Source organism: Hippocampus comes, unplaced genomic scaffold, assembly GCF_001891065.2.
Source record: "Hippocampus comes isolate QL1 unplaced genomic scaffold, H_comes_QL1_v1.1 scaffold36, whole genome shotgun sequence".
Taxonomy (NCBI): domain Eukaryota; kingdom Metazoa; phylum Chordata; class Actinopteri; order Syngnathiformes; family Syngnathidae; genus Hippocampus; species Hippocampus comes.
The window spans coordinates 201613-214622 of NW_017805695.1; the positions used below are offsets into that span (position 1 = coordinate 201613).

Here is a 13010-nt window from a genome sequence, read left to right on the forward strand (position 1 = left end):
CATGCAAATAACACCTCTCTCTCTCTCTCTCTCTCTCTCTCTCTCTCTCTCTCTCTCTCTCTCTCTCATCGTGACAATTGTAGATTGCATTATTTTACACCTTGAATGAATAAACCCCAAAGTAATGGCTGTAACTATGGACTCTCTCTCTGCAATCCTACACTACGGTACGGGGTAACATCCCTCCATCCATTTTCTGAACCGCTTTATCCACAAGTCCAGTCTCGTCCATATTAAAAGTTTGCTGGGGAAGACATTCCTCGGCCTTGATGAGATTTTCAAACTCAACTTTAAACTTTTTGGCAGCTTCCTTATCTGAACTGGCTGCCTCCCCATGACGAATCACTTCTTTTCCTCAACTTTTTGGACCATCCTCTGCTTGCTTTAAAATCAAACTCTTCAGGAGCAATGTTAGGATCCTTTTTTTATCAAATCCCCATACAATTGTCTTGTTGTGCCACAAATCGTATCTTGGCTAAGACTGTCCCCTGCTAGCTGTTTCTCATTTATGAAAATAAGCAAACGTTTCTCCACCTCCTCTAATATTTGTGGCCTTTGTTCACTAAACACACAAGATCCTTTCGCCACATCACTGACTTTATGATGGTCTTTCTTTTTTCGGATGGTGCTGATTTCGGCATGCCGAACTCCTTAGCCAATACAGACACATGCACACCTGATTCATATTTCACTGTCAAATCTTTCTTAAATTCAATAGTTTTGCGCACTATTTTCCTCTTTTTTCAGCAGCTTTACTACTTCCACTTTCGTTCTTTGGTGCCATGCAGAAATACCAGTCCAATTTGCGTAGATGTCAACAAACACGTCTGCTTTTTTAAAAATCTTTATTGAACAAGTCTGCTCACAATGGACGCACAATGGATGCTCTTTTTCTTTTTTTTTAAATCTTTGAACACGTCTGCTCACAATGGACGCTCTTTTTTTTTAATCTTTGAACACGTCTGATCACAATGGACGCTCTTTTTAAAAAATAAAATAAAATAAAAAATCTTTATTGAACACGTCTGCTCACAATGGACGGACGCTCTTTCTTTTTTTTTAAAAAAATCTTTCATTGAACACGTCTGCTCACAACGGAGGCGTCACTTCTTCGTCAAGCCGAGGAAGCGTCACTTCCTCGTGTAAGGAAGTCGAGAGAAGTCGAGTGGCGCATTCAAGTGTGCTCACTTTGGTCAAGAACCGAATTTCGGTCGTAATCCAAGGCATAAAAAAACTCTAAATTTTTGGTCAAAAACCGATTTGGTCGAGAACAGAGACGTTCGAAAACCGAGGTTTGACTGTCCTTTTTTGTAACCCGCTTCACTTAATCGGATGCATTTCACTTTTTCTTCCACGGTCATTACTGTTCCTCTTCGTTTGGATGCCATGAGCTACAGGACGTAAATGTAAATGAATGAAATTAAAAGCTTTTGCAATTCCAGTAAAACTCACTGCAATCAAGAGTCATTTGAATGCCGCCGTTTTGGATCCAATGATATGAAAATAGCGGTGTGGAGACGCTTATTCCGTCGTATCGAGCGGGAGTTGCTTGAGTTGGCGCTACTGAGGGTTTCCGTATGGCTTCCGGAACTTCCGTTCTTATGAATCGATCATTAACTCATTCAGTACCAGCCAATTCTAGACTAAGTCTGAAAAGACGTTTAAAAACGTCTTTGGGAGTGAATGAGTTAATGTAATATAGTAGTAGAAAGTTTAATGCATAAGGTTTTTTTTTTACTGGGTTCGGGAATTTCCGTTTGACAGAGGTCCGCAAGTGGCAGATAAGATTTCTCCCTCTATCTCTCTCCCTCTCACTTCATCTACTCCTCCCTCCCTGTGCTATGCAACTTCAAGTAACTGCGCCACCTGGCATTGAAATGTCTGTCATTACAAGTCCAAATGAAATGAATGCAATCATTCACATCGAACCTTAATTGTGTACCAACTTTCGACGGGCCGGATTTAAAAGACCAACGGGCCATAGTTTGCACACATATGCTCTAAATTGTCCTTTGGTGTGATTGTGAGTCTGAATAGTTGTTTGTTTTTGTGTGCCCTGCGATTGGCTGGCAACCAGTTCCAGGTGGAGCCCACCTATTGTCCGAAGGAAGGAAGGAAAATTTTAGGGACTTGGAAAAGTACGGAATTTTGAAATCTCAAAGGAACTTGGGAACCCTTATTCTACATATAGAAAGTTACTTTTACTTTCTTTGTTCTGAATTAAGTCGTTCACAAGAACGTAAGCGTATTTTTATTTTCTTACCAACAGGAAGAGTGTCATGGAGTGGGAGGAACCTCATGATAGTGCCTTATACTGTATGCAAACAGATGGAAATCACATGATAGCCAGCGGCTCCTCCTACTATGGTGTTGTTCGACTCTGGGACAAAAGACTGACTGAATGCTTACAGGTGGGTTCATGGTTTATATATTATACAATAATGCAGAAATCTCCATTGAATTATAAATTAAGTTGTTTATTAGGTATTCAGAGCTGCCAACGGATTGTCCATATTTTGTCAAGGAAATCACTGAATGCTAACTCGTTACGCACATATTGATTGTTTCGGATAGTTTCAAAAATTCGGAGTCACATAATTGTGCAAATAAGTAGAAAACGACTAAAAAGAGTTTATCGATAATTGACTTATGTTTTGACAATACACCATTGGCAGGCGTGGTGGTGTTCTGTCAATAGGCTCCAATGATGTAATGCTTAAGCATTTGTAGTGGAAGCCAGCAGACAAGTCCGACATGAGCCAAATAATAACGATTTGTGTCTAGCCCCAATCATCACTTACGTTAATAGATTCATATCAGCGGCGGACAACAAGACCAGCGACACAATGTGACGCTTCATCACCAGATTGTTCAATTATGCTCAGACAGTAACTGTGCTCACGAAAATTTAATTTTTCATTGAATAACAATCGCTATGAGACTTTACGGTACTTGTGTCTTTTCTGTTATAATACTTGTCGGAATTCTACGGCTCATTGAAGCGTAGATAATGGTGAGTGATACTTTCAATAATTTAAAGGATGGATGTTATTTGTTTCCATGTCAGTCTTTGCAAATATAACTCCACATGAAAATAGCTAATGGCACAAAAAAAAAAATTGTTGTAATGTCAATGTTAAGTAAATATTTTAATAATTAAGTATAAATACTAATTAGCAAAATTGCAATGCCCTGATTTAGTTCGGTAAGTGCACAGTCACAGCTATGAAGGCAATTGTATTAATTAATGTAGTTTAGTTCAATACAGTAATGGCATTTCAGTATAACGCCGTTACAAACTGTGTTAATATTCGAGTAACGAAATCATCTAATTAATTACTTATGGTTAAAACACCATTGTCATTACTGATGATGTCACTCAGGTTAAGACAACGCGCTGCGGTAACAGCTTTTCAGCCACATTTACCGTATTTTTTGCACTATAAGGCGCTTAGGAGTATAAGGCGCACCTTCAATGAATGGCCTATTTTAAAACTGTTTCCATATACAGAGTGCACTGCATTATAAGGCGCATAGAATGAATTGAAGCTACAATAGTGGCTGTGGTTGCGTTATGCGTTATGCAAAAGAGAATACAATAAAATACATCTTTATTTATATAGAGCTAACACAACCGCTGCAGCTGTAAAAAAAAAAAAAAAAAAAAAGAAAACGCTGTACAGAACATTTAAAAATACTACATTCAAGAAATCAGAATGTTGATCAATATATAGTATAAAGCGGGTCACATTATAAGGTGCACTGTCAGCTTTCGAGAAAATTGAAGGCTTTCAGGTGCAGTTCATAGTGTCGAAAATACGTTACATATTAACTTGTTTCTTACCGTGAGTAGTTAATATCATTGGCTTCCCACCATCACAAGTACGAAATGTGGTTAAGACGTCATTGTTTGTTGTGCAGTCCTCATTCATGGTTTCATAAAGTGGAATGCATACATGTCTATAATCTTGCTCAACACATACGTGGTGGAGATGAGAACAAACCTACAGTAAAAACACTTTTTAGAATTGTGACAATTTAATAGATATTTGTGTGTCATGGTGCTTTGTATCGATTTGAATGAAAAAGCCACCAATCTCAGTCTGCATAGTGGAGTCGGTGACAAGCATTCAGCTTTTTACTTCTGAGAAGAAAGTGCTGCAGAACACCTGTTTGTCAGGATGCCTGTCATTCCAAATATACCAGTGAAGAAACCTAAAATAAAATAGTGGTTTAAAATTCTGACTTCTAAAACCGCTTGGGTGTCGATGACCCTTTGGGGAAAAAAAACAAAAAAAAACAACTTTCATTCTTTTTATTTCATTGAGCCTTTCACCAATATTAAGTTACCTGATCGAATCTATCAACATGAGGATAAAATACAACACATCAAAAGGTTTGTTTGTTTGTTATTTATTCATTTATTTATGTGCCGTGTGCCATGTGTGCTTGGACACGGCCTAGGCAGGCCCGGATGCTGCATCCTTATAACCGATGTACAGTAATCCCTCGTTTATCGCGGGGGTTACATTCCACAAAGAACCCGTGATAAGTGAAATCCGTAAAGTAGGATTTATAAAAAAAAATAAATTAAAAAAAAAAAGCAAAAAAATGTGAGAGGGACAAAATTTCAAATAAAAATGTACTTGGTACTTGATAGTCAGCTTTATTTTTTACAGTTATTATACAATACTGAACTATATATACAATGCAGAGCCGATTGTTCTAAGACTGCAAGGGAAGCTCAGCTTCCCGGAAAATGTCAAAAAGTAAGTGATCAAATATTTGTGTGTACGTACAATTGTGTGGACATGTCATTGACTAAATATGCGCTACAACATGCTCAACTTTTGTTCCGAATCACCTTATTATTACTGGTTACGACGTGACTCTCTTCTCATTCATTCCCCCAGCTTCACTGTTTTAAACTGTGTGGACGCTAAGCGTCAACCGTGCGGACGCTCGGCATCTAGAGAGTTCAGTGTAGGTTGTCCCAATGCATTGAAATGAGACGAGTCATTGGATAAATGCTGGTTTTGTCCCGCCCATTGGACGCTCAGCGTATTGGCTGACCCGGACGCTCAGCTTTTCTGCATGATGATTGGATGATCTGTCTGAGGCTGAATCTCTTTTTCATTGAAAGCCAATCACCGATATTATGGTGAAGGCATCCTTTTGATTTTTTTGAAAAGGAACGGAGAGTAGAATTCACGTATAAATAAACTGAGACATTTTATGCTGTAGGCCGAAATTGAGCTTCCCCTCCTTGACAGACCAGCATCCGCCACTGATAGAATGAAACCAAACACCAAAAATTTGCAAAGGTAAATTTGGCAAACTGTACAGAGATGAGGTGTGGAGACCGTTCACGTTGGTCAGTCCCTTAGCCAATCAGGATGCAGAACACAATTCATTGTTTCAAAAAAGTATTTTAAAAATTGCAATGAAAAAATCAGTGAAACAGCGAAGCCGCGGAAGGTGAACCGCGTTATAGCGAGAGATTACTATACTGTACACTGCTCATTGAGTAGTTTATTCTGTGGTTATGCATTGCTTTTAAATATTCTGGAATTTTATTTGCTAATTACAATGATTTCATATACCAAATATGTTTCCATTTGCAGGTAAAAGGAGGTAGAAACCATCCATGTTCTATAGGCAGTCAAATGCTACCAATGATGACATTTTTCTCAAAAGCTTCCAGTTTCCTTCTCTACATAAATCAATGCCACGGGAGAGAAGTAGTGAAAATTAAAAAATGTAACATTTACAAATTAATAATAAATGAAGCCAGCACTGCGTGACATCAGAACTATTCGTCATGTCTGGGGGACAGTGTTTGCAGGGTAACAAAAAAAAGGCTTTCTATTTTTAATTTTGACTTTATTTAGAACCTTTCCCCATTAAAAAAATTGTCATTCAGTAAGTGCACTTTATTCATTGCTCTTTCTTTCATCAAATTTAAATGCACTTATTATAGAATGAAACCCTGTAACATAATAGATATTGCACCAAATAGTAAAACTGTATGTGTTTTGATTTTTTTTTTTTTTTTTGGCAGTTTTTCCAGTTGAGCTCCGACCTGGTGAGCAGCCCAGTGTATTGCCTGCGTTTCAGCAGTTCTCACCTGTATGCAGCCCTGGCAACTGCACTCCACTCATTAGACTTTAGACACAACCTAAACATCACCATCAGATGACACATGAAAATAAAAGTATTTATATTAAATCTGTGAAAAATGTGTTCTCGACTGTTGTTTTCTATAGCTTCATGTAACTACAACTCCAATGAAGTTGAGACATTGTATGAAACATACAACCAGAATACCATGTTTCGCAGATCATGTTCAACCTGCTGAATAAAAAATAAAATACGTGAAAAACCAGTAACAATTGTAAATAGCACAGCCACCTTATACCAGTTGCATGTATGCTTTGTTTTTTTCTTCTTTCTACTCCCCAATTTTGCTGCTGTAGACTGTAAATTTCCCCAGTGTGGGACAAATAAAGGATATCTTAATTTAATTGAATATACTACAGACAACATATTTAATGTTCAAATTGATAAACTTTATTGTTTTTAAGCAAATCATAATAAACTTAGATTTTTTTGGCTGCAACACGCTTCAAAAAAGCTGGGACAGGTGGCAAAAAAAAAGAAAAAAGACAGAGAGACAAAGAGAAAGTTGAGTAATGACAATGGTCAATTCAGCTGTGAGAATGCATCCAGCTTCTTACACAGTTTTTGTGGGACTATACAGTATATCACTGCGTCATCGGTGTACATTTGTATATGAGTATTTTTGCATTGGACTGGTAAAGCGAAACTAGAATTTGTCTAAGTACAGAGCCTTGTGGGACCCCACTGGACACTCCAGGTAGGGTCATTTGATATCACTCACCACCACACACTGTTTTTCGGTTTCTGACATACGCTTTCATCCATTTTAAAGCTTGTTCTGAGAAATTTCATTTAGTTAATTGTGCTAGAAGAATATTATGGTCAACAGTGTCAAATGATTTTTTTTCAGGTCCAAAAAAACAGCACTGATATTCACTCTTGTCGAAAAAGCTTTGGGGTTTTTATCTAGGAACACACTGAGAGCATCCTCAGTTGAATATTGGAAGCTGAAGCCAAATTGCATGTGATGTCGAGGACTTTTATTCTCTTTTAGATTTTTGTTCGATGAATAGTTTTAACAATCCGTTTTTCAATTATTTTTGATTCTACAGAATACTATGTTTATTGATCTAGATGTTTGATTTTACCATTTTTGTCCCCGGTTTTAAATATTGGACTGACCACCTATTATCCATGCATCTTGGTCAACATAATTTTTCATAGATACATTCACCATGTGGGCGATTGGCTCTATCAGTGTTTTCTTGTGTTCTTTTAAAAAGCCGACGTCAAAACCAAAATCATCTTTGACTCTCAAGGTGCTGAGTGAGCTCATGATGTTGGCTGCTTCTCCAGTAGTTATCTTATTTATGTTAAAAAGTGGGATCATTGATTGGATTATATTCCTGTTTAGAGGGATGACAATTTTGGGATATATATATATATATATTTATTGCTAACTCTCTCCTGTTTTTGTTCATTTACCCGGGAGTTATACTAGACTGTTCCAGATTTGTTTTTTGCCGTTGCGTTTTGTGTTTTCTGTGATGTTCATGAAATAGTTTGCTTTTGTCCTATGTAATGTTTGTATCACTTTATTTCTTGATTATGTCAATTTTTGTTTTTCTACACTCAATCCTGATTTCCATGCCAGGTTTAGGAGATAGTCCCGATTTTTCATGAGTTGTACATCTTCTGGGTTTATCCATGGCAGATGGATTTTATTTTTCTTTTGCCGTGTACTAATTGACAACTTATCAATAGTTGATCAAATTTTGGGGGAGTAACGATGACAACAGAAAGTAATATCATTTGAAGAGAGAATGGTATTCCAGTCAAGTATGTTTATTGCCTCTTTGAAATTGTGTCGTTGGCTCCGAGGAATTATATTTGTTGTGTTGGTTTAAATACTTTCGTTTGGATTTACGAATGGATTTTCTAACAGTTTTCTAATAAATAAAAATGCATTATGATCTGATAATCCTGTTAAGAGATTATGAGTTTGATTAATTCTTTCAGGTCTGTTTGTGAACAATAGATCTATTTTAGTTTGAGAACGAGTGGTGATTCTTGTTGGTTTATTGATGAGTTGAATAAGACTGAAATGATCGGTAATGGCTTTGAGATCTTTTTTTTTTGTCCCAGTTTATATTAAAATCACTAAGTAGGATGATCTCTTTTTTTTTTTATGATTGCGTAATTTGAGAAGCGCTTTGAGTTGATTCTAAAAATGAATATTTGGTAGTAGGTTTTTGATATATGCAGAAAACTATAAGCACATACTTGTGGAGTGTTATATTCACTCCCACACATCCCAGTTCGATTTCTCTTTGTATTTCGAATTGAATACATTTTAAGTTTTTTATTTTACATAAAGGAGGACACCACCACCCTTTCCTTCTATTCTGTCTTTCCTGAAAACAATATAACCAGGCATTGTGACAAGGGATTCTCGTGATGATGGCACTCTGACTACCCTATAACATCAATATTAGATTTAATCATGAAATGTTCAAGTTGTTCTCTTTTGGAGGCCAAGCTGCAAATATTTAAATATCCCCCAAATAAGCCTTACAGCTTGTAGTAGGGATCCATCATCCCATATTCTCTTTGCCTGGTTTAATGTCTGAAATACCTTACTCGATCTGTATTTCCTCATCAATAACTTGCGTATATTTGCATTATGTTGGCTGTTGTTTTTCCTATATGGTCTATTGACTGGTGCCAGCTGATGACCATGCTGTATTTTGTGTAACACGGTGATGTTCTCTAGTTGGACTGAGGGTTTAGTTTCTAATCGCACCTCCTTTGATACGGCCGCTGCTTTTGTCACAGATAAATTGTTGTGTTTCTCAGTCCATTCCAGGCCGCATGTTCTTCCTTCAGCTGTGGACGTAACTCCACAGAAGCCGTTGTCTCACCACTTTTCTCACGGACTGTGTCTGGTCTGTGCGGTGAGGCCATAACTCCCGATGGGGCCTCTGCTAATGCTCCGCTTTTGTCACTCCCAAATTGGCACCGGGCACAGTACCCTGGACCCAGACTCTGCAGGGAGGCCAGTGCTCTGTATCCCAGTCCTGGTTGATGCTACCGCGCCAAAAAAGTCGACGCGGCAAACGCCGCCTCTGCGACGCAATCAGGTTGCACCTGGTTGTGCTTGGGTCGGGGATGGGGTTGCATAAAGTTAAATCTAAAACCTGCTTCCTCTTTTTGTAATCAGCCAGGAGCTTCAAATGCATTGCAAACTTCTTGAAAAGCTATTATGAATGATATTATTAATAGCATGGGACTTTCTGCTATTAGCTGGGCTGGGGACACAGCAAACTAATAGTTCCTACCAGCAGTGAATAAATGAAAGCTTACTTTATTCAAAAATAATATTCATTTCACAAACAAAGATACACAGTTATTTTTTTCCACCATTTCCCCTGACACCCCTCTCGATGGACCTGGGACCAGCCCGCGGACTACCTGTTGACCTCGATTGACTGGTTGGGCACTCCTGCCTTAGATGGATGGTGGATGGGTTAAGGCCCCCCTCAATTTCAACAGGTCCAATGAACCTGGGGGCCCCGGACAGAAATCATGTCAATGGGGATGCCATGGAGCTTGAAGACAACTATGTCCGCTGTCTCAAGGCCGGAGGGAAGTTTGGGTCATGGAATGAACTGAACCATCTTGGAGAATCGGTCAACCACGGCCGAAATGACCATGTTTCCATGAGGGGGAGATAGACCAGAGACAAAATTGATTGACAGGTGGGACCAAGGACGGCTTGGGATGGGCAGAGGTAGCAGGAGACCCATGGGGCTATGGCGAGAGGACTTCCCTCAGCAGTAAAAGAGACAGGTGGCAACAAACTGCCTGACATCCTGGAACATCCAGGGCCACCCGAAGCGTTGTTGAGCAACTGAAGAAAGAAATTTCAAGATACGAAAGATAAAAGCTACTCACAGCTGTGAGTTTCCTGAACGCAACATACTGAAAGCTGCTCTGCCAATGGCTATGACCGAGCATCTTCCTGGCATCCCATTGGCTCAGATGGACCTCTACCGAATGTGTCTATGTGTATAGATAGATATATGTCTATGCGGGGTCCTCGTCATTCGCCCCTCGAGCCATGAGGCATTCCGATAATTTTATGTAAATGTCAATCACCCAGAAAAAGTGTTCACCAGTCCAGTGATTGCTCACAATGCTGATGTTTGTCTTAGACATTTTCGAAGGATTGTTAAACGCCCACAAAAGCAAACGTCCACGGATGAGTTCTTTACAAAACGCCAGGCAAAAACCACTTCCGAGAGAGAACATGAACTAAAGACGTCAAAAAACGATGAGGATGCAGTTAAAAGTTAAATGAACATAATTTTTATTCTTTACTCTTATCTTTGTTTTTTTTTTTACATTATGCACAACTCTCATTTATTGTTCAATAATCTAATTGTAACATGTTTGTTACATATTTTGATGCATTTTTCTGCTCTAGGAAACATTTAAGTCTGAATTTTGGGGGGCTTGGAACAGATTAGGGTATTTACATGGAAAATGCGTCTCTGCTTACAAAATGTTCTCGTTAAGAAACTTCTTCCAGAACCAATTAATTTCCTAAGTAGAGGTACCACTGTATGTACTTTTTCACGTCATGCACATACATTTTACGTTTGATGATGGACAGATGGATGATGGATGGATGGGTGAGTAGCAGTAGTAGTAGTATTGAAACATCTGACTGACGGGGCTGTTTTATCCTTGAGAAAAGTGACGTCGCTTGACCATCGCCCATGGTGGCCTGCTGCAGCTGCTGGACGCAGAGGATGGCTTATTTGAGTCTGCTCAGTAACAGGAAGTCAAAAGCGTTTTTGACTGACATACGTTGCCCTGCTCCCGTGTATTTGCCATGTTCGCTGCTGTGATGGCTAAAAATCAGAAGACAAATTTAATGAATATGCATGCAGTGTGTGAATCCACGGCAGATAAAAAAATGGTCGTTCTTTTAGTTTCGTATTATGGAGTGGACATGCAGCATGACACGGAAAGATTCTGAAAGCTAGATGGACAGAACAATCAAGAACTCATTTGTTGGGCATAAGAAGCATGCTGAAGCCTGCTTCAAGAAGGTTAATCCATTAGCTGGAGGGCAGTTGACGACACACACGTTTGACACGTAAAAATGCAAATGCACACAATGCCTGTGAGTCCCAGTAAGGAAAACAGCACACACTTTTCTCCTCCAACTTTGTGAATGGGCTGCCTGAATGCAGCTGAGGTCTTTGAAGTAAGGCACATTATCCTCTTGACAAGCCCAAGTCATCACTGTGGATAGACACTGTTTGGATGTACATGTATTTGACCCAAGCACCTCAGATCACACACTGGGGGATTTGCATGTTTGATCCCCCATCCCAAATCCCCTTCTTACTTGGCAAAGATACAAGTAGATGGGATGGATACATTTGTGCAGACGCTGGATTATCCACACACATACAGTGCACCTGGAGTTTCACACTACAAAGGCTGGAGTTGGTGCTATGTGTGAAGTACAACTAGATTCCTCATTCCTGAATTGCACCAAAGCCAAATATGTATATCATGGAAAAAAATTGACCACTTGTAAAAACATGCACTCTTGCCATAGTTAACCAACAGGGCACTGGTGGAAATTCAATATTGTGAGTCGAAAATGCGGGAGATGAGGAACGTGTGTCCATAGGTGGAAGAGAAAATGGAAGTTGAGAGCTAAAAACTGAAAATAGGGACTCAGAAAATTGGGACTACTTTGTTCACATGATGATAAGTAGAAAGAAATTTATGGCATGTCTAGGAGAGCAGGTGGAGGGGCAGTTGGGTTTAAATCTAGGAACATTTTTTTGTCCGTGGTGTCGATCGGAAGAGAAATGGATTGGGCATTGTCAAAAAGAAAGAGTTTAGTTAAGTGTTGAATGTTCTGCAGGTAAAAAGAGTATCACAAGTGAGTGGTGAAGCTGAAGCTTGAAATCGAGGATGTTATATGTTTAATGATAGTAGTGATTATGTGCCACGGGTAGGATGTGAATGATAAGCGAAAGAAACATTCGAGAATGAACTAAACCAGGGATGGACAACTGGCGGCTCGCAAGCCACACCTTGAGTGGCACCTTGAATAACTACCCACCACACACCCACCTTATTCCACCCCCGGCACCCCCCAATATTTTTTCCTTCAAAGCCCAAAAATTATCCAAAGAACACTGATGAACATTCACTCTACGTTTTCCACAAATAAAGGTAGGTAGGTGGAGAAAAAAAACACCAGAAAACCCCAAAATATTAAAAAATATATATATTTGGGGAAAAATTAAGGGTGAAAACAATCAGCAAATATGTAAATTTGTGGGCGTTGAACTGAAAGTATGCAACAACTGTAATTGTAAGATGTACAGCACTTTGTGTGCAGCGATGGCTGTTTAAAAGTGCTCTATAAATATAGTTGAGTTGATGTAATATCACCATTACCGGGTAAATAGCAGCCGTGGCCGAGTTGTGCTGATACTGAGTCTACAATATGGGTATTTTTGAATTGAATTTGACTTTTATTTGGTCTCCCGTAGGAGAAACTTGTCTCGGAGGACAGGCCTTCAGTGCTGCTTCATGCATTGAGCAATACATACCACATACACTACACACCATATACACTGGACAATACATACAGTACAGTACAATATATACTTGACACACATTGGACAATACATTACAGGCATATGCACACCCCACACTGACCTTCTGTCCTCTTGCTTGTTTGTCTGCCTCCCTCTAATTGTTCGTTCATTAAGTTGACAGCTTGCGGTATGAATGAGTTTATTATCGGTTTAATTTGCAGAGAAGAGTACTATACCTCCTTCCTGAGTTTAGGA

General features: G+C 39.1%; 1 protein-coding gene across 3 annotated transcripts in view; it reads left to right on the forward strand.

The window, feature by feature from the left end:
• fbxw4 (F-box and WD repeat domain containing 4) overlaps positions 1-6239 on the forward strand; it is a 74195-nt gene extending 67956 nt beyond the window's left edge. For all 3 annotated transcript variants that reach the window (XM_019882198.1, XM_019882199.1, XM_019882200.1), the window contains 2 exons: positions 2270-2411; positions 6062-6239. In XM_019882198.1, coding sequence (XP_019737757.1) covers positions 2270-2411; positions 6062-6199 — 280 coding nt within the window. In that variant the 3' untranslated portion in view covers positions 6200-6239. The remainder of the gene's footprint in view (positions 1-2269; positions 2412-6061) is intronic.
• Positions 6240-13010: the final 6771 nt, after the last annotated feature.